Here is a 22,986-nt window from a genome sequence, read left to right on the forward strand (position 1 = left end):
TCTCTGGCAGCCTCGGCATGTACCAGTGGGGGGTTTATAGGTTAATTAGGTGGCACAGGCTCATGGGCAGAAATGGCCTGTTACTGTGCTCTGTTTAAATTTAAATTTCTGTGTTCGACTGCACTCCTCAGTGCCCCACCGTGGTGTTTATCCTACCTTGCTTTGTCTTTCCAAAATGCAACACCTCACGCTTGCCTGCATTAAGTTCCATCTGCCAGATTTCTAGCATGCTTTGAAAGCCTTCCTCACTGTCCACAACGCTTGCAATCTTTGTGTTATCTGCAAACTTGCTGATCCAATTTACCACAGTATCATCCAGATCACTGATCCCTGAGGCACACCACTAGTCACAGGCCTCCAGTCTGAGAAGCAATCATCCACCACCACTCTCTGGCCTTTCCGGTATAGTCAATGTCGAATCCAGTTTACTACCTCACCATGAATACCCCTTGTATCAATGTATAGCTGTTTTAAAAAATATTCAAGGATTTTGCTGCTTCTTCCTTTTGAAGCAATTTCAAAGATGTAACACTCAGAGAAAACTCTCACCTCCTCTATCTTAAATGGGGGACTCTTCTACAGTTATCTCCGGTTCTCAATTTGCACAAGAGGGAACACCCATTCCACATCCACCCTGTCAATACCCCTTGATTAAATTGTTCCTTCTTATTTTTTTCTGTGAAAGGCAGGATGGTGGGATCAGCCTTGCAGGGCATTCCTGGAAAGTTTGCAAAACACTTAACATTTTGATTCAAATAGATGAAGTTGACTAGAAGAATTGACGTAGTCGATGAAAAGACAGGTAACATTATGCTACTTATTTCCTTGACTTGGGGGATAATTTGCTCAGTGTGTTGATAAATTATGCCAGCTATTAATGAGGATAAAGTGGTGGATTGATACAACTTGGCACATTGCTGGGTAATGGATGCAGGATGATTCTTATAGACGTTTGGAAAAATAACCTTTGCAGCATCTCCAGAATGTCAAGGCCTAGTTTGAAATAATCTAATCATTGTTCAACAGAAATATAGAAGTCTGGTGCTCCCAGGTGAAGCTGATTTCTGTTGGGACTTTGTGGATGGAATATTTTGGAAGATGGTCACAATGGAGATATGGCTAAAGGTGGGAGTTTTGAGAACAAGAGAGAAGTGCAGACACGTAGCGAAAATAGGAACATAGGAAGTAGGAACAGGAGTCGGCCAAAAATGGCCCATCGAGCCTGCTCCGCCTTTCAATACGATCATGGCTGATCTAATTTATAAGGGGCCAAACGTTATTTCTAGGTTGAAACTTTGTCTAGCCTTTCTTAATTAAAGTGAGGAAGAAGAGATTGAGAGAGCACTGGAAGTAGCAAGCAGTTGACTCTTGAATGGAAAAGAAGGAACCAGCCATTCTATTCAATCTTTTTGTGGGAACGATGACTGAAATTTATGATGTGGAGAAGTTGTTGTATCGAAGAAGAACGAGCTGAATGAAGAGAAGCAGAGTGGCTCTGCAATAGTTAGATCAACCCTATTCATGCAGCTCCTCAAAAGCAAAATTCTGCAGACACCGGAAATCTGAAATAAACATTGGATACACTAAAGACTGGTCAAGCAGCATCTGTGGTGAGGGGAATCAAGCTAACACTGCAGATTGATGAACCCTGGGAAGGGTTGGAAATGGAAATGAATTAATGTTCAGCGACTTTGGGGACAAAAGAGGGAATGAAAAGGGAATGAGCGTCCTCAGCTACACTGTATCTACTGTGATGAAATCCTTTGAGAGGTTAGTCAAGATACCTAAGTAAAGATCTGGACCCCCTGCAATTTGCCTACCACCACTCTGGCTCCACAGCAGATGCAATCTCACTGGCTGTCCGCTCAGCTCTGGATCACCAAGACAACAGGAACATCCAGATACTTTTCAATGACTCCTGAGGTTTCAATGCCATTATGCCCTCAGTACTGTTTAGCAAGCTTCGAAACCTGGGCCTCTGCAACTGGATTCTTGACTTCCGTATTGGAAGGCCATAGTCGGTCCAAATCAGAAACCGCGCCACCTCCTCACTGACAGTCAACACAGGTGGACCTAATGCTCCACACTCATGACTGTTGGCTAGGCACAATTCAAATTCCATCTAAGAATTTTCCGATAACACCACGTTGTCAGCAGAATCACAGACACCAATAAGGAAGTGAGATAGAGCAGCTGCTTGAGTGGTGCTACAACAACAATCTTGTAGTCAATGTTAGAAGTGCAAAGGAACTGATTATGGATTTCAGTAGGGGGATATCTGGAGAATACTCACTAGTTCTCATCGAGGGGTCAGCAGTGGAGAAGGTCAAGAACTTCAAATTCCTGCATGCCAATGTCATTGAAGGTATCTCCTGGGGTCTCCATGTTGATACAATCATGAGGAGATTTGGTATGCCACCAAAGACTTGGACAAATTTCTACAGGTGTACTGTGGAGAGCATTCTGACTGATTGCATCATTATCTGGTATGGAGGTGCCAATGCACAGGACAGGAGAAAGGCTGCAGAGAGTTGTGGACTCAACCAGTGACATTGCGGGCACCAGTCTTCACCCCATCGAGGACATCTACAAGAGGCGATGTCTTAAGAAAACAGCTTCTATTCTACAGGACCCTCTCCACCCAGGGACACGCTACCATCAGGATGGAGGTCCAGGAGCCGAAAGACAAATACCCAGTGGCACAAAGGCAGCTTCCTCCAGTCCGCCATCAGAGATCTGAATGGGCAATGAACCACAGACACTACCTCACTTTCTCTTCTTTTATTTATTAAAAAAAAATTATAGCAATTTTGCACCTGTAATGCTGCCACGAAGCAATAAATTTAGTGGCCCGTTCATGACAATAAATTCTGATTCTGAAGAGTGGCAACCAGGAGAAATTGAGGTGAGGGCCAAGGATGCCAACCAAGGAAGTGTGGCATCGAAAGAAGCTGAAATAAGGAGAAGATAAAGGTCATGTAGAAGGTGATCGGGTGGGTGGTAGTGGAAGATGTGGGGCTGCAAATGGGAGACACGGCTGGAGAGTTCTTAAGATAACTTGTGTAGAATTGTATAATTTGATGTTGCAAAGTCTTTGCACAAAATAAAACCTGCTTTTTTGTCCCTGTAGATTTAGATATACACCATGGTAGCAGACCCTCTCGGCCCACAAGCCCATGCTGCCCAGTAACACCCAATTGACCTCCAACCCCGGTAAACTTTTGAACGGTGGGAGGAAACCGGAACACCGAGAGGAATCACGCGCAGACATGGAGAACATGCAAACTCCTTACAGACAGTGCAGAATTCAAACCCCAGTCACTGGTGCTGTAACAGTGTTGCACTAACCGCTACACTAACCATGCCGCTCCAATTAATGTTGCAGCCTACCAGTTTCTCGATTGAATTTTTCAGTTTTAGTTCTCTCGTTCTGGCTGGAAGAGAATTGACAATTTCTGTCTGTCGTTATTCTGCATCAGTTATTCTCTTCCTATCAGTATCACCAACCTTTTTTTTGAAAAGTACAAAATTCTGAGGTTGATTAATTGAGAGTGCAGGCATGACCAGAACCAGTGAGCATGGCTCTGAATGGGTGAGGTGAGAATTAATGAACGTTTCAGAGATCTGAGTCTTTACGGCCCTTTCAAACTGCTGTGCAAAATGGGGTTAGCGCCCCGGTTACGCGGCAGTTAGAAAGGCTCTGACCTGGCCAACCCCGTTGGAATCCAACCGTGTCCCTGACCTACCTCAGAGGTAGTCAGGGAACCCAGTTAAACTTGCCTAGATCGTGTCCACAGGCGATTTGGAAATGAAAATGGCCAACCCACTTATTCCGGTGACGTCAGTGCTTGCGTGCGTGCGTCTCGGGGCAGCCAGCATCCGAACATCCGGCAGTACTTCCGGTGAATACGTGATGCGTCATTGCACGGGTGGGATCCCCCTTAAGTCGCCGGGTGGGCGATTTTAATGGGTCGATTTCCCCCATGATTTAAAAGGTGGTCCTAGCAGGAGGGCAGCCCAGGTGCTGCAGGTTAAAAGTGGCTATAGGAATTCCTTGCCACCAAGAGCTGGGGGGTGGGGACAGAGTCCCTGTTTAAAAAGGCGACTGACAGATTTCTAATTTTGAAAGGAATTGAGGGTTATGGACAAAGAAAAGAAAGCGGCCTTGGGTTGAATCAACCCAGATTTTCTATCTCCTCCTCTCATTACACTTCCTTCAGGCACACAAGCTGTCATCAAGAAATCTTCACCAGCCTCTCTCAGCTGATGCCAAGGTATCTTCTTGTGTTCACAGTCCTCCCCTTACTCTCCCAGTTTGATTCATGCTTGCTTTATCTATTCTCCCTAAGTAGCGTTGATTTGAAATTATAATAGTTTCTTTGTCTGTAGATACTTCCTGAATATTTCCAGCATTTTCTGTTTTATATTAGGCATCTTGAACTGCTCGACACACTTGAGACCAAGATTGTTCTCCCAATGTAATCAGTTCTGTTTAAATTTAGACATACAGCACCATAACAGGCCTTTCCGGCCTCCGAGTACGTGCTGCCTTGGGCATTGACCTCCAGCCCCGGTATGTTTTGGAGTGTAGGAGAAACCCTTACAGACACGAGGAGGAAGTACAAACTCCTTACAGACAGCACCGGATTGGAACCAGTGCCGTAACAGCGTGGCGCTAACTGTGTTGTTTTAACAAATCTGCCGCTGGCGATATTTCATTGGATATTTTGCCAACAACGTTAACTCTGTAGAAAGCAAAATTCAGTCTGTTTGATGAATTCAGCAGATCGAGGATCCTCAGTGGGAGGTAAAGAATCATTAGGGTCCGAACCCCTCATCAACTTTGCATATGCCTATATAATGACTCAACTAAGTGAGTCCGAGTCAGTTCCCAGCAGAGAAATGTCATCCGTCACATTCTTCCTCTCTTAATCTCCTGCAGCTTTGGAATTTATTTTCTCTCATAAGCCCATCAATTCTCTTTTTTGTGTTATTCTTAGAATCCGAATTTATTACGTGAACATGTCTTGAAATTCGTTGTTTTGCAGTAGCGTCACAGTGTAAACATAAAAATAAATACAAATCGTGCCAGAAAAATTAATAAAAAAAGTCAATATAAGGCAGTGTCTTTGGTTCATTGACCATTCAGGAATCTGATGGTGGTGGGGAAGAAGCTGTCCTTGGGCCACTGAGTGCTCGTCTTCAGGCTCGCGCACCTTTTTCCCGATGGTAGCAGAATGAAGAGGGCCTGGCCTGGGCGGTGGAGGTCCTGGAGGATAAAGGCTGCTTTTTTAATCTTTCTTATCTTTTGCACTTGGTTACACTAAGGCAGGGGTGGCCAACCTTTCCATTTTTAATTTAGACCTAGAGGACGGTAACAGGGCATTTCGACCCTGGGGTGGGGGGTGGGGGGGGGGGGTGGTGTAGATTAATTGGGCAGCACAGATTCATGGGCCGAAATTGCCTGTTACTGTGCTGTGCATTTGAATTAAAAATGAAAAGGTTGGCCACACCTGCACTAAGGGTACATTTAGTGGCCTGTTATCTTCCCAAGTGCCTTTGAGCTGCAGGAGGGACCGGAGGAAGCTCAAATCCAGGAAAGAACATGCAAATTTCACATAGGCAGTACTTGAGGTCTGGATTGTACCTGGAATCATGGACTATCAGGTGACCTGAAGGGTGTCTTGGCACATTGAATTGAATTGTTGAGTTTTATTGGGTCGTGTTCCCCATTTCCTTCAGGATTGGGAGAAACAGAGTTAAAAGAGGGAGCTGAAAGAATTTCGCAGAAATTGCTTGTCCCCTTCATTGGGACATATTTATTGAGGTTGCCACAGCCTGGGGCTAAGGGTGTGGGAGGAAATGAGTTGAAGCGAGATCACCCAGTTTAAAGAATGCCATTCATGAATGTCACACTCCGAACAAATCATTTAACTGCAGGCTTACTAACGTGTTGTGATCCCTTTTAGTAGATTAAAAGGAACCTGTCGCGATACAGGTTTTTTTCCCCCTTGAGAACGTTCGTTTTCTCATCAAAATTTAGTTAGTCTTTAATGCAGGGTGAGGAAATGGAGAAAGTCTGTGGTAATGGTTTCCGACTGGCTTCATCTGCCATTCAGATGTCAGCATGCTAGCCTCTGAGTAAGAAAGCTGTGTGTTTCAAATCCTTCAGGCTGAGGAGGAGGTTCAGGAGTGGCACTCCAGGACAGTACTAAGGAGTGTTGCACTGGCTGAAGGTCTGGGATATTAAACCGAGGATGCACGTCTTTTCTGCATTTCAGACGACACAGCTGATGTACGTCCGACTTCACAACAGAGAACAGTTTAACTGTACTCCAACAGTACTCCATTATCAATCAGATGTGTTGAAAGGAATGTGAAAGGTATATAAATGCAGTTAAACAAGAAGACAGGCAGATACTACTTCTTCTTTGGCTTGGCTTCGCAGACGAAGATTTATGGAGGGGGTAAAAGTCCACGTCAGCTGCAGGCTCGTTTGTGGCTGACAAGTCCGATGCGGGACAGGCAGACACGGTTGCAGCGGCTGCAGGGGAAAATTGGTTGGTTGGGGTTGGGTGTTGGGTTTTTCCTCCTTTGCCTTTTGTCAGTGAGGTGGGCTCTGCGGTCTTCTTCAAAGGAGGTTGCTGCCCGCCAAACTGTGAGGCGCCAAGATGCACGGTTTGAGGCGATATCAGCCCACTGGCGGTGGTCAATGTGGCAGGCACCAAGAGATTTCTTTAGGCAGTCCTTGTACCTTTTCTTTGGTGCACCTCTGTCACGGTGACCAGTGGAGAGCTCGCCATATAACACGATCTTGGGAAGGCGATGGTCCTCCATTCTGGAGACGTGACCCATCCAGCGCAGCTGGATCTTCAGCAGCGTGGACTCGATGCTGTCGACCTCTGCCATCTCGAGTACTTCGACGTTAGGGATGAAAGCGCTCCAATGGATCTTGAGGATGGAGCGGAGACAACGCTGGTGGAAGTGTTCTAGGAGCCGTAGGTGATGCCGGTAGAGGACCCATGATTCGGAGCCGAACAGGAGTGTGGGTATGACAACGGCTCTGTATACGCTTATCTTTGTGAGGTTTTTCAGTTGGTTGTTTTTCCAGACTCTTTTGTGTAGTCTTCCAAAGGTGCTATTTGCCTTGGCGAGTCTGTTGTCTATCTCGTTGTCGATCCTTGCATCTGATGAAATGGTGCAGCCGAGATAGGTAAACTGGTTGACCGTTTTGAGTTTTGTGTGCCCGATGGAGATGTGGGGGGGCTGGTAGTCATGGTGGGGAGCTGGCTGATGGAGGACCTCAGTTTTCTTCAGGCTGACTTCCAGGCCAAACATTTTGGCAGTTTCCGCAAAGCAGGACGTCAAGCGCTGAAGAGCTGGCTCTGAATGGGCAACTAAAGCGGCATCGTCTGCAAAGAGTAGTTCACGGACAAGTTTCTCTTGTGTCTTGGTGTGAGCTTGCAGGCGCCTCAGATTGAAGAGACTGCCATCCGTGCGGTACCGGGTGTAAACAGCGTCTTCATTGTTGGGGTCTTATGCAACACACAAATGGCTGGAGAACATCAGGGGAAGTAAAAGGCAGTCAAATGTTTGGGCCAAAGCAGGTTGATTATTTTTTTTTTTAACATCCCACGGATTTTATAGGACCTGTTGAGTTTCTCTTGCACATAGTCATCTGATTCCGCAAGTACAACCCGACACAACAGCGTTCTTCAGTCCTCAGTGCAAAACAAACAACCGCTCAATCGGACATAACACACATACAGATGGCCATACTTATGCTGGACAAGTACTCATATATCAAATAAAGATTGTGTCCTAACTACGAGAGTCTCGGATGGTTAGTGTGCACAGTTCCTGTTGAAGGAAGACGCTCCTCAGCCTGGTGGTACTGGCTCTAATATTTCTGTATCTCCTTCCTGATGGGAGCAGTGTGGAAGGGGTTCTTATTGATTTTACGTGCCCTTTTCAGGCAATGATCCAGGTGGAACATGTTGATTGGGGGATGGGGGAAAGGAGACTCCAGTGATCCTCTCTGCCACTCTTACGTCTCCATGGATAGACCTCCGATCCATTTCTCTGCACCTACCGTGCCACCCTGTGATGCACAGAAAAAGCCACATTTATATTGGTGTTCAGGAAGCCAAGGGAGCTCCTGGACCATTTCCTGCTTCACTCATTTTGGAGTCAAGCATTTCATTGTAATTAATATGCAACATGGCAGTGTGAGATGTATGGCTGTGGGAACAATGTCCCCAGATGCTCTCTTGTTATGACACCTTGTGGCACAGTTAGTGCAATGCTGGTACAGCGCCAGTGACCCCGGTTCAAATCTGGCGCTGTCTGTATTAGTGTGTATGCTCTCCCTGTGTCTGCGTGGGTTGAATTTGGGTGCTTTGGTTCCTCCCACCCTTCAAAATGTATGGGGGTTGTAAGTCAATGGGGTGATATTGAACAGCTCCTGATATTGGGCCTGTTACTGTGGTGCATGTCTAAATTTAAATAAAAAAAAATTTAGAAGTTTGCTTCAAGGAGAAGAATCTTGCCCTCTCTAGTCAATTCATAAAGCTAAAGGTCTTGCTGAAATCTTTTCTGGACTCTCACCGCAATCTTTAGACCCTTACTTTGGGGAAAGCATGTTCGAAACTGATTTACAAAATGTGATTGAATAGAGTCTGGCAATAGAGAAATTTATGGAGGAAGATTGGGAGTGACAGACACATCCCAACGAGTTGGCAGTGTTGCCCATCCGGAGTTCGATGAAGGAGCTTTCCTCCAGATCACCGTTACTCGCAGTCTGTCCTTGACTTCCTGCTAGCCTGATCCTTCTGCCTCACCAACTTCACAGAAAATTGACCTGAGGCTCATGGCTGAGCTCCTCTTGCATCTAATTGTCCAGGCAGTGGGATGTGGCTACGGCGCACCTTCTTGGCCATCAGTCTGTTGGATTTGCAGGCTGTGTCTGGATTACAAGAGATCACCTTAGTTGCATCTCTGAATTATGCCGTTGCATTCTGATTATGCTGCAGGTTGCAAGGTTATTGAGAAGCATCTTAACGCAGAATTCAATTGCATCCACTCCAGAATAGTGCAAAATTTATTCAGGTTGAGGCAGAGATTCTCCACATGACAGGTGTTGACTTCGAGGATGTCATACAGATTGCAAAATGGATCAAGTTCCAGCATTGTTTAAAAAAAAAGTAAATACACAATGCTAGAGAAATTCAGCAGGTTAAACAATGTAGCAAAGATAAAGAAACAACCAACTTTTTGGGCTTGAGTCCTTCATCAAGGTGGGAATGAAATGTAGGCAGGCACCCGAACAAAGTGTAGATGGGGAAAGGGATGGGAAGATGCTTTATCTTTGCTATGATCTCGTTGAATGGCGGAGCAGGCTCGAAGGGTCGAATGACCTACTCCTGCTCCTATCTTCTATGTTTCTATATAAAGGACACTGTTTGACCTGCTGTGTTTCTCCAGCTTTGTGTTTTTACTCTAATCACAGTGTCTGCAGGCTTTTGTGTTTTACTCAAGTTATACCATTGTGCGGAACGAAGGTTTGCAAAGTGGGCTCTTCCACTAATTAGAACAAATGGTTTTCTCCTCTGACGAGTGGGGGGGGGGGAGGGGAGGGGGGGTGTGTGTGTGGAAGGATGTTATTCCAGCAATGGAAGCAAAGATCGATGAAGCTGATCTAAGAGGTGGCTGGGAATGAGTGATTCTGATCATCAGTCTCCGTGTTACCTATGAAGACTTCAGTCTGGAGCTGACAAGACAAATGCACTTTCACTTTTGGTTTCTGTGATGTCAAGTTGACCTGGGAAAAGTAAAACATGCATAATGTAGTGTAATGATTTGCTGCAAATTGCCATTCCCAGAAGTAATCTTTTATCTTGAGATGCTCATTTAATTGAGTGAAACAAGAAATTCTGCAAGTGCTGTGATTGTAGTTAATTCACAAAAGTGCTGGAGAAAGTCAGCCGGTCCCGCATCGTACGCTGGAGGCAATGATCTCTTCCCAACATTTCGGGCCTGAGCCCTTCAAGGTATGAGCAAAAAGCAGGCAGGTTCTTAAACATGAAGATGGGGAGAAGGGGCAAGGGGAGGAGCGCAGGGCAGCAGCCAAGAGGCCATTGGTGGACTCGGACAGGAGGGCAGTTGAGAAGAGCAGAGAATAGATCATGGGGGGTGAGGGGGAGCTGTATGAATGCATAGGAAAGGAGACAGAGGGATAGGATATCGAGAGGGAAGTCTCACTTTCTCTATTCCTGTCTCCTCCAACACCCCTCTTTTTTCTTTCTCTCTCTCTCTCTCTCTTTTACCCCCCCTCCCCCCTTACTGGTCTCCTTTCCTCCGGAATTACCAGAAAGTAGCATGGACAAGTTGGGTCATGAAAATGCATTGTTTTATACTCCTGACTCCTGAAGTGTCACCACTGAGCATATGATCGAACTTCTGAAGAGGGCTCAGGGCTGAAACGCGAACTGCCTTTATCTTCCTATGGATACTGTGTGACCTGATGAGTTTCTTCAACCCTTTTGGGCACTGCACGAGACCCCAGCATTTTTGGATTTTCTTGTTTGCCTGTTCCTATGTTCGTCATGTGACAGACTGTTTTATCTTTCAGGAGGAATTTAGTGATGGTACCGACCTGGATTCTTCACAAGGTTCCAAGTACTTTGAAGAGCAGGTAATATCTGGTTGTGAAGTCTTTAAATAATTAAGAATAAAAAAAAGGCTCCTTAGTTTGATACTATGCGGAGAGTGTCTCATTTCTCGCGCGATATTGGTTGAAGAAGTTAAAACATCTGTTTTGAAATTTGATGTTGGATGTGTGACGTCACAAGTCGCATCGATTTTTAGGTTGCAAATGTAGAATTTTTATAGAAGTTTTGAATGAGCAAAGCATAAATGTTTAAACCACAGTTATCAACAAAGCATTATTCAATTTGCTTTTATTAGCCATTTTTTTCAGTAAGTATATACATTCTAATGCACATCTTAATTTTTAATGAACCAATTATCTTCTATAATAGAAGAGTAAATGGAACATTTTAAATCATTATGTGCCAATAACCCAGATTGCGATCAAATCTTCAGTTTGTAGAATTCCAAGTAATTAAGGCTTCGGTGTCAAAAGTAAAACACGAATATCTGCAGACACCATGGTTGAATTAAAGACACAATGGTGGAAAACGTCAGCAGGTCAAACAGGGTACGTTGTATAGCAAAGATCAAGGTATAATGAAGCCCGAAATGTTAGTTATGTATCTTGACCTCTGCTATATAAAGTACATTGTTCGACCTGCTGAGTTTCTCCCGCTTTGTTTTTTAACCAAGGCTTCTGCCTAGATTTTTTTGAGAAAATGATGCTCTATCTTAACTATTTACTTCACAACATAACATTGGGGAAGAAAATCCATTCTGTTTGGGATCATTTGTTCCACCGGAGCTGTCTTAGCTTAGACACACATTGTGTGTCTCTGACAGTTGATCCAACCCCAGCTTTCAGCTCACCAAGGGCCATCTTTTGAAATGACAATGTTTGGCAGAAATTTTCATATTTTCCTTCACATTGAAAGGAAGCTAGAATAATGATTTAACTCGAGATTAATTTTGAAATGGAGGGAAGAACCAACAACTTACCATTCTTCTCCTGTTGTGGGGTTACTGTGCTTGCCTCAAGTTGAATCCAGCATCCGCTCGGTTGCGGTTCTCTTGGGAGGCCCATGGAAGACCCCACTTTGCAGAATAGGTGGAAGGTGCTGTTCACTGGTTTAAAAACAACCCTCCATTTTCTAGCATTTCCCCAATTTCAAAATGTATCTTTTTTAAAGAAATGCTAAGATGATATTCTGAATTACTATCTTATCAATCCAATAAGCCAAACTTTGTCAATGCAGATTTAGGTAGCTTTAATTGGTTGTTATAAATGGATAAACATTTACATAACTTCACATCAAGATTTTCCTAACGATGAATACACAAAGCATTCGGTTATATTTAAATACATAACGATATAAGATTATAGGATGAATTAAGAAGATAAGAAATTATAAAGACAAATTCAAAGAAAAGTATTTCGATCTTGCATCCCTCTCATGGTTCTCCGAAGAATGAGAAAGCAAGCTCAGAGTCTGCACGGATATTACGGGTAAAGGAATAGGCACAAAATTACCAAGAAGCAAAAACACAAGGTTTTAACTTTATATAAGTGTAGTATTTTTGTCTCTTACACTGTTTATTCTTAATGCAGGTGTATTAGCTAGGCATGTCAGAGTAAATCTCAAGCAACTGGAAAATACACTTATCCGGGATCTACCGATTCTCCATGGGTGTCAGATACCAGGGGTTTTACCGTATTTACAATATAATGTGACCCACGAATAAAGTACAGCTGTGCCCATAATCGCCAAATGGACTTGCGAGAGTTGAATAATTTTGAATGAACTGTAATGGTATCCAGAGCCTGCCCCATTGGCTTTATCGCACGGTGCAATTCATTTGCGTAGAAATGCTGGAGTAACTCAGCTGGTTTCGCAGCATCCACAGCAGGTAAGGATATATTACTGACATTTCGGGCCTGAGCTCTTCTTCAAGGTGTGAGTGGTACATAAGACAGGCATCAAGCCTTTAGTTGAGATGTATGCCTTTTTTTCACATATCTTGACGAAGGACTCAGGCCTGAAATTTTGGCTATACAGAGTACATCTTTACCTCCTATGGACGCTGCAAGACCGGCTGAGTATTTCCAGCATTTCTGTGTTTTGACTGCAATCACAGCGTCTGTAGACACTCGTGTTTCACAAGGCGCAGGTGATGGAGCTCTCTGACTTTTATGTTTCTGTTCCAGGCCTCAGAACAACCTGAAGGGAAAAGTGTCAATCTGCCATCATTCCGTATTCCCTCTTACCTCCTGACCATTCACCTGAAGGAAGGACGGAATCTTGTGATTCGGGACCGCTGTGGTAATTCACTTTTGTCTTGGATCTTGCTGCAAGTTTAAACACGTTAACTATATTGAGAAATTTACCAATAGTTGTGTTCGTGGAAGAGTATATTTTAACATTTAAAATATAAATTTTAAATTTAGACATACAGCGCGATAAAACAGATCTGTGCTGCCCAATGAACCTACATCTCCTGGTATGTTACGAACGATGGGAGGAAACTCACTTAGTCATGGGGAGAACATGCAAACCCTTTACGGACGGCGCCCGATTCGAACCCGGGTCACTGGCGCTGTCACAGCATTGTGCTAACTGCTACATGAGGGTGGCTGGGCGAACAACATAGGGACTGATGTTCAAAACCCTTCGTGGCAGTGGTGAAATTTAAACGTATAATATTGATTTGAATGATGCTGCTGGGATTATTTTAAGAATGTGCAGTGAAGTCCTTGGCAGTGACACCCATATGTTTGAAAATAGAGAAAAATTTGGTTGTGCAGTTTGTTACTTCCATGTTATTTTCACTCTTACTGCCTTTTATCTAGATCCCGCAAATATTTGTGGTGCCAGTGCTCTCTGATGAGTGAATGCTGTAGATGTGCAAATAGGGTTCTTTGTCATTCTGGTTTTGAGCTGAGGATGAGATCTTTGGCACTCCTTCAACACAAATCCTGTAACTGGACTTAAATCCACAACCTTCTGACCCAAGCTCATTTATAACACAATAGCCAAGCCCTTTCCATCCTCCTTACTTTAATTACTGTTTCCATTATAGTTCCCATAAGCATTCCAAAAAAAACATTTATCCTCAGTTGTTTATGCTAATTTTGGCCCTGTCAATGGACACTGGGAATTCGACTGGCAGGAGTTGAATCACGAAAGTCGGCAGATGCTTTGATTGTAGTAAAACACACAGAAATGCTGGAGGAACTCGCAGAATCCGTAGGAGGTAAAGATACATTACCGATGTTTCGGCCTAATCCTTTCTTTAAGGTATTTTCTCTGATATTCAGGGGAATGGCTCAGGCCTGAAATGCTCAAAAGATATCTTTGCTTCCTGTGGACATTGGCTGAATTCTTGAGGTTGCCTGACAGCAAACACGAATGCAGCTGCAAAAACAAATTCTTAATCACTATGCAAAGTGTGAGAGCTCTGTTACAGCAAGAAGCCCTGCCACAAGCAGCGAGGCCTCTCTACGAGAGATTTTGCCTTGTGGCTTTCAATTCACACATTCATACGGTCAGAACTTCTAGTTGTCCAGAATATTCCAGCAGACTTCTCCTCATTAGTACATATTTTTTAGAATTCTCTTGGGATTAATCAGGATTAGTAAGGGATTAATCCCTCACCCACTGGTACACGGTCTTTCACTGCATTGCCAAACAATAAATTCCTTATCAGCCCTCGACTTATTCAATGGAAAACAAAAGAATGGAATGGAGTTGGTTTCTCTCTCTCCCAGGCAACATTTTAAAACTTACATTCTAACTCAAGCTCTCTACTCCATCAAATGTTTTGTACCCAGGTGGGCAGGTCCCAAATTGCACTGGACTGGACCATCCGAGGTGGTGACAACAAAATGACTGTCTATAAAAAAAATGTTTGTGCAGTGTTTCAGCAGAAATTTATTATTTTTTTTTAATAAAAATATCCCTGTAGTTAGTTGTAACAACAATTTTTTTTTCATAAGACCAGTTTATCTCTGTCAAAGTACCTACAAGGCTAAAAACTCGATGGTAATTTACTTTTTGAAACTTATAATGCGCTCCGGTCAGAGCTGCCCAATTACAATAATGCTTCAAATCACGTGGTTTCGTCTTCACATGCTACAAGCACGCACTGATGTTTTCGTTGTTGCTGGTGTTTTTATTGTCTCTGCGGGAGGAGGTCCATGGGGGTGGTGGGGGGGGGGGCAGATGGTGACACCGTGAGTTACTGCACTGGGTGATGCCATCCCTAGTGATGCCACTGCCACATTGACCGCCTGTTTTGCCTCAGAAATCGCAAACCGAAGTGGACTCAAGTTACCTGTATCCTGTCAGCCTGCCTCCAAGGAAACAGCATTGGAATCACTCAGCAGGTCTGACGTGCTCTCTTTTGGATTGTTGAAAAAAAAATTAAATTGCCCTTTGGACAGAGGTGCACCAAAGAAAAGGTACAAGGACTGCCTAAAGAAATCTCTTGGTGCCTGCCACATTGACCACCGCCAGTGGGCTGATCTCGCCTCAAACCGTGCATCTTGGCGCCTCACAGTTTGGCGGGCAGCAACCTCCTTTGAAGAAGACCGCAGAGCCCACCTCACTGACAAAAGGCAAAGGAGGAAAAACCCAACACCCAACCCCAACCAACCAATTTTCCCCTGCAATCGTGTCTGCCTGTCCCGCATCGGACTTGTCAGCCACAAACGTGCCTGCAGCTGACGTGGACTTTTTACCCCCTCCATAAATCTTCGTCCGCGAAGCCAAGCCAAAGAAAAAAAAGAAGAATATGTACTCTGGACTGGGTCCATTGTAAACACCCGTATGAACCCGCTGATGGTTGGGTATAAAACCAGTCCTGGAAAACCCGGACACAGAGTATATGTGCTTGTTGGTAGTCCCTGAAAATATGCAGTTCAAAGGGTTAATTGGAAGAATTGGGCACATCTGGAGTTATAGCAAGGAACAAGATATCAGTTGCTTCCCAGTTATTTTTATTGGGTTAAAACTAAATTAAAATTGAATATCTTAAGTTTGTTCAAATTGCTTTGGCAATAGCTAGAAAATCTATTGCAATAACTTTGAAGTCTGCTGAAGACTTGAGAATGGAGAGGTGGCGTGGAAGTCCGGAGTTGTATACCACTTGAGAAAACTACTTATAATTTAAGAGATAAATATCACATATTTTGGAAAATATTGTGGCCATATTTACAAAGTGTGGGTATGAATATTTAAATCAATCTCAGACATTCCCTTGCTCCTAAAGGTCTCTGTATATCAGACGAAGCCTTATAGTAAGTAGTGCTCCAGTTGAAGAACTCACTTTTGCTTTGTAGTGGGTTAGAGAGGGGAGGGTGTGGGGGGGGGGGGGGTGTTTACAGTGTTTATATGTACCACATATATTTGAAATGGATTGCATTATTGTGAAATATGTGAATTTTTTTGTACCTTTAAATTAATAAATAAAATTAAAAGAAGCTATCAGTTACTGACGTGTGGGAAACTTCGCCTTCTTACTGGTAACACTAGATTTTCTTGTGCCAACTTTTAAAATTAATTCTCAGATGACTGTTTGGCAGCTGGAAGTATAAACATTCATGCGATTTAAGTTGATGCAAAGTTCCTAGCAAAAGCCCAATGTTTATGTCAAGATTTTTTTGGATCAGAAACCTAAAATGGATGATTAAAATCTTTATTGTTTTAAGCTTTGGATCTTTCATTAAAGCTCAGCTGCAAAATGGCAATTTTATTTTTCAAAAACCCAAAAGAGACTGCATCAGACCTGCTGAGTGATTCCAATGCTCTGTTTTTATGTCAGATTTCCAAACATCTTTATTTTTGTTTTGATTTTCAATATCATCTTGGTTACCACCAACTTTGAATAGAAATAAAGATCTTGATTAAATGGGTGGCCATTCTGATCACTGACAACTTCGCACTGATGATGGAAAGTAAAAACTAAACCCCACCACCATCCCAAACTAGAGCCAATTGAATTAATACAAAACGTACTGAGGATCTTGTCTGACAATTTTCTTCCTTGCTTAGGTTGAATACTGCATTCGCTGCTTAAATGGAGTGTATATTTATACTTTTAGCTGAGAATTAATTTTAAAATGTTGGTTGAAAAAAAATGTTGTGTTACTAGTAAAGAAAAAGATCATAAGGTCGATGAGGAGAAGTAGGCCCATCGAGTCTGCTCCACCATTCTATCAGGAGTTGATTCATCTTCCCACTCAGCCCCACTCCCCGGCTATCTCACCGTAACCCCTGATGCCCTGACTAATCAAATACCTGTCAATCTCTGCTTTTAATACACCCATCAACTTCGCTTCTACAGCTGCCTATGGCAACAAGTTCCACAGACTCACGACCCTCAGGCTTAAGAAATTTTTTTCCACATTTCTGCTTTAAATTGATTTCCTTTTACCCTCTTGTCCTAGATTCTGCTACCACGGGAAAACAACCTTGCCACATCTACTCTGTCCAGGCCTTTCAGAATTTGAAATGCCTTTGTGAGGTTCGCCCCCCCCCCCCCCCCCCCCCACTGCCCCCATCCTTCTGTAGGTCGAGGACCATAGAGTCTCAGCATTACAATACTATATGCTATTTCTCCAGCAATGAATGCCAGCATTTCATTTGTATTCTTCACCACCAACTCAACTTGGAGGTTAACTTTTAGGGTTCCCTGCACGAGGTCTCTCAAGACCTTTTGCACTTCCGAATTTTGAATTTTCTCCCCATCTAAATAATGTCTGCACTTTTTTTTTTCCTACCAAAGTGCATGATTCCAACATTGTATTTCATCTCCCTCCCCTTTGCCGTTCTCCTGATCTTTCCAGGTCTCTCTGCAACCTTTCGGTATCCTCATTCAGCCAGATTCCCAAAATCTGGTGCGATGGTTTTTGCTCAGTTTAATTAGCACATGATTCAAGGAGGAGACTGCAATGGAGAGCTCTCTGTAACTGGGCTGACCCATTTTCCAAAGCTCGGCGGGCACCTGATGTAATTGTTGACTGGATGCTTAGCTGCAATCTGCATTAAATGCACAGCTTTGGGTTTTAATAAATTTCTAATGCAGAAAATTAAGCCTAATGTTTTGGTGAAACAAAAGTGTTTCAATACAACAACTGTTCTTCTGATTTTAATGGTGCCTGAACTCTGCAGTGCCCACATCTACCTCTTACCCAAGATCCACAAACAGGTTTCTGGCTCTTGTTGCCCCACCAAACTTACCCGGTATTCCTTCGTTCAGACCCTTCCCACCGACATCCAGGACACCCATCATGCCCTTTGCCATTTGATAGCTTCTAATTCATTGCTCCCCACCCGTCATTGGGTATCTTGCCTCCGGACACTTTGATCAGACAGGTTTTGTGGTCCCAATTTCTTTCTGAAACAAGGCCCTGATCTGTTCCCCTCTACTAACGTGCCACCTTCACCTGCAAGAGTGTGTTCTTGCCTTCAAAGGACCAGAAAGGTGAAAAAGACCCTAGGAATCTTCTCTTTTGCACATCTCAATAACCTCAGATGAGACCCAACACACCCTAGATCCAACATCACCTCCTTCTTGATGTAAAAATGCCGCAAAATATTTGCATATCCCACGCTGACATCACTATCATTCACATCCCTTTTAGTGAAAATTGATGTAAAATACTTGTGAAAACATACAGGGGTTGTAATAAATTGGGTGTAATTGGGTGTCAAGGGATCGTGGGCCGGTAGGGCCTGTTAATATTTAAAAAAAAACTCAACACTTCGCCTACTTCTTTCTTTTTCAATGCTTTTATGGATTTTAATATAAAACACACTAGACCAGTGGTTCTCAACCCTTTTCTTTCCATTCACATACCACTTTAAGTAATCCCTATGCCATCTGTGATTAGTAAGCGATTGCATAAGGTGGTATGTGAATGGGAAGGGAAGGTTGAGAATTGGTGCTCGAGACCCAATTGTTACTGCAATATTTTGCTTGAGAAAAATTGTCATTAGCCCATTTCCTTTGGAGTTACAAAACCGTGCGCATAACGAGTCAGTTAAGTGCGATTAAAAACAGTGGTTTACAACCTTTTTCATTCCACCACGTACCACCTTAAGCAATCCGTTACTTATCACAGAGCACCAATGGTTTAGGCATTACTTAAAGTGGTATGTGAGTGGAAAGAAAAAGGTTGAGAACCACTGGCTTAGACAATTGCCGGAAAGAATAGGGATTAAAAAGATTACAATACCCAACAATCAGTAAATAATAAGTCTCATTCTATCCCTACTTCAAAGAGAAAAAATCACTTGATAGTAAGACCCACTATTCTAATCTAAAAGGAAAAAAAACCCCAAAAAACTGGAAAGCCTTGGATCAGCTTTCATCAAACATAAAGAGGCCCTGGTCCTCACCCAGAAGAGAAACTTAATGGTATCAGGAGGGGATTATAAATCAGAAAAAATGTTTGAAATTGTATCATACAAAAACATTGTATGAATGGGCGCTCACCCACTTCTTCTGGTTCCAAACACAAGTACCAACTTTTCCTTGAGTGGTCCTACCCTTCATCCAGTTACCTGCTATTTATTTTAATGTCCTGTATGTTATAAAATGCTTTGGGATTCTCCTTATCCGATTTACCAGGGACATTTCATACCCCTAATTGTTCTTCTAATTCCTAGTTTGAGTTCTTTCCTCCTTTCTTCATATTCCTCAAGGGCCCTGTCTGATTTTGACTTCCTAATCCTGACTATGTCTTGTTTTTGACTACATGTACAACTCACCATCCAAGGTTCCTGAACCTTGCCATCCCTTTGAGTATTGGGATGTGATGACCCAGCTGGCATTTGAATGCTCCCACCTGGCAAATGTGGACTTTCTGTGCCATCTGCTGCCGAATTTAAATGTTTTAAAAAATTTAGACATATCGCATGGTAACAGGCCCTTTCAGCCTTCGAGCTTAGGCTACCCAATTACACCCAATTGACTGACATCTGAACCTGGTACATTTTGAAGGGTGGGAGGAAACTGGAGTGCCCAGAGGAAACTTGTGCAGTCTCGAGGAGAACCTACAAACTCCTTATGGACAGCGCCGGGTTCGAACCCCAGTTGCTGGCTCTGTAACAGCGTTGAGCTAACCGCTGCTGCATCTGTGCCGCCCTTGCTGTCGTAATGTTGTAAATTACCTTCCCCAATTTAGCGCTTTCACCTGAGATTGAGACTTGTCTTTATCCAAAGCTATCTTAGTAGGAAGAAGACTTTGGATATGGCTGTGCAACGTTTGTGTGGATGGAGAGGTGTCGCAGTGAATCTTAGCCTTTGAAGTAAACTTGATCCAGAGAGGCTACCTGGCACTTCCGTTCAGTTCAGCAGTGTTAAATACGAGCCAAGAGGCAAGTTGGTCGCAATGCTGTTTCACCTCCAACATTAGGAGGCCCGGAGAGTGAAGCAGAATTTGCAAAATTCCACTGGCTTGTATCATGAAGACTGACTGGAGGGTGTAGGCATTTTGAGTGATTCAGTGTTGTGTAATTGACTTGTAACATTCTGGCAAGTTGTCCGGTGATCTATTTAGTTGCAACCTAATTCGCGGCTGGTTGAGCGTAATGCTATGGCAGCATCAGGGACCCAGGTTTGGAACCCGATGCAATCTTGAAGAAGTCTGTATGTCCTCCCCATGACCTGCATGGGCTTCCTTTTCCACCCTTCAAAAGCCTATGTGAGTGGTAGGTTAATTGCGTGTAATTGGGCTGCATGGGCTTCGTAGGCTAGAAGGACCTTCTCCCATGCCGCTTTAAAATGTAAATAAAGTTCAATAAGGAAGCCGCTTGTTACTGTACCAGGGCAACTAGAGATTAGCAGGAAATCACTGACGATCAAATCCTGCAAGTGAATATAAATTGTATAGAAAATTTGTGTCTACTCTGTTTTTAGAGCTGCTGGATTATTTCTTAAAAGATATTATTATAATATTAAGCCTGCGGTAACTGTCCTGTGTCAGGTAACCTCCATCAACAGCAGACTGTTGACTCATTTTATATACTAATAATTTAAATTTAATTGAGACATGCAGCACCGTAACAGGCCCTTCCAGCCCTTGGGCCCGAGTCTCACAAATACCCCAATTAACCCACAACCTTAGTACGTTTATGAAGGGCGGGTAGAAACTGGATCACCTGGAGGAAACCCACGCAGAGAGCATGCAAACTCCTTGCTGACAGCGCGGGATTCGAACCGGGGCCACTGACAGTGTAACAGCGTTGCACAAGCCTCTGAGCTAATCCTGCCGCCCTCACATTAGTTGAGGATGGCAAGAAGGGAATTCCATCTGTTTACAATTGCCATCCTTCCTCAGTGTGTCATCAGAGTGTGGTTTTATCACCTCCTTCCAACAGGAAACACCTTGGACAGGGCCGTGTTCCTATGAACCTCTGGCGCTGGGTGGGGCTGAACCCACTCAGGTGACGCAACTGACGTGGGAAGCAGGCAGCCAGACTTCTCTTTTCAGCCATTCAGAAGGACAAGACCGTTTTAGTTGCATGCGCTCAATAAATCCAGCATGCCTGTAATTATATGAGCCATTATTGTCTGACCAGAACTTAACGTAGTCACTGAATTACTGTAAACTTCTAAAGAAAAGCAATTTCCCCAATTAACAATGCTGACCACAATTTGAACAAGATGTTATTAGCTTTATAATGCCTTAGAGCTTCCCAAGTGTATATTGCAAGCACTTTTGTTATGTTTTTCACTTCCTCTTTGGATGAGAGCTTGTGTATTTCCTGTTGACTGGGAAGATGAAGTTTGTGCGATCGCCAGCACGCTGAGCCTACTGCACATCCCATCAGGGCAGTGAAGCTCCAGGTTGTGGCCCCAGTGTGCAGAGAGTTCTGGGAACATTGAGTAGATATTGCAGTGTTGTTGGCATTAGGTTGGAGAAGGCATCATTGCTCTCGGGACTGGTTAACGGTGGCAATCAGCTTGTGGGTGCTGGCTTCTGCTTATGTATAACTTATTAGCTCCAGATAAACATTTGAACAACACCCTTGCAGGGCTTGAATGTAATCTCTGATGCATGTTGGAGAAGTCAATAAGCAAATACAAATGTCCAATCCTGCAGTCCATGTTTTCATATTCTTGCACCTCTTTCCTGATGGTGGTGAGAAATAAAAGCATCAAGGAGGAACTGTATCCCCATTGCTTTTCTAGGTGATTTGTCGCTGAGCCCAGAGACTCCAGGGATTGGCATTATTTTTGGGGGTGGGGAGGGAAACTACACTCATCAGATTGGAGCAGGTCTTCTGCGTTTTTCCCCATATCAACCATCTCCTTTGACTGCAGGGAACAGTGGAGTTTGTTTGCATTTTCTAATTCCTCTACATTGGAGGACACAGAATGGTCAGCTCTCAGCCTGGGCTCCAGTTCCTCTCGTGAGCTGGGAACTGTGGCTGGAGGAGGACAGGGCAGCAGATGCAAGGGAGAACCCTCACTTCCAGGACCCCCAGAGTGGTGCCTCTTTCTTTAACACTTATCCCCAACGTCCTCGTAGTGGGTGCACTAGTGTCCAAGCATTGGGAGGGCCTACATGATCAGAGCACACTTGCAACAAGGTGGGCAACAAATTTTGGCCTTTGTCACCTCATACGTATTAGATTAGACACTTAGACATACAGCATGGTAACAGGCCATTTTGGCTCATGAGTCCATGCTGCCCAATTTACACCCCATTAACCTACACTCCTGGTACGTTTTGAACAGTGGGAGGAAACCGGAGCCCCCAGAGAAAACCCACGCAGACATGGGGAGAACGTACAAACTCCAGAGAGACTGCATGGGACTCAAACCATGGTCCTGTACCTATATACCCTGGCAAATTTCTACAGATGTGTGGTGGAAAGTGTGCATCACGGTCTGGTTTGGGGACACCGATACCCCTGAGTGGGAAAAGTCCCCGCAAAAGTTAGCGGAAACAGCCCAAGACATCACAGGCAAAACCCTCCCCACCCTCAAGAATGCAGCAGCAATCATCAAGGATCCACACCACCCAGAACGCGCTCTGTTCTCACTGCTACCATTACGAAAGAGGTCGAGGAAGGAAACCTTTAGAAAAGATTTGTTGTGCAGTGTTATTGTTCAGAGTTGGGATGATTAACGCTCGTCCCATACTTCATTTTCATCGTCATCCTAAACAATAATTATTCCACTGTAATTTAAATAGTGTTTTGTCATTTTTATCATCCTGCACTCCTGGTCTCGCTGTGATAGAATTATAGCTGTTTCAAGCACGAGTCAAGGACAAAGATGCCACTGGCTCCTTCAAACCAGTGTTAAGGCATTTCCTTGTTGTTG

At 43.8% G+C, this 22,986-nt stretch overlaps 1 protein-coding gene across 6 annotated transcripts in view; it reads left to right on the plus strand.

Moving 5' to 3' along the window:
- Positions 1-22,986, plus strand: part of LOC138749300 (multiple C2 and transmembrane domain-containing protein 2-like) — a 328,465-nt gene that overhangs the window by 73,372 nt on the left and 232,107 nt on the right. For all 6 annotated transcript variants that reach the window (XR_011348548.1, XM_069910510.1, XM_069910511.1 and 3 more), the window contains exons 3-4: positions 10,631-10,693; positions 12,857-12,971. Coding sequence is in view for 5 of the 6 variants with exons in the window: in XM_069910510.1 (XP_069766611.1) it covers positions 10,631-10,693; positions 12,857-12,971 (178 nt within the window). In the remaining variant the exon portion in view is untranslated. The remainder of the gene's footprint in view (positions 1-10,630; positions 10,694-12,856; positions 12,972-22,986) is intronic.

The sequence above is a fragment of the Narcine bancroftii genome, chromosome 14, assembly GCF_036971445.1.
Source record: "Narcine bancroftii isolate sNarBan1 chromosome 14, sNarBan1.hap1, whole genome shotgun sequence".
NCBI classification, from domain to species: Eukaryota; Metazoa; Chordata; class Chondrichthyes; order Torpediniformes; family Narcinidae; genus Narcine; species Narcine bancroftii.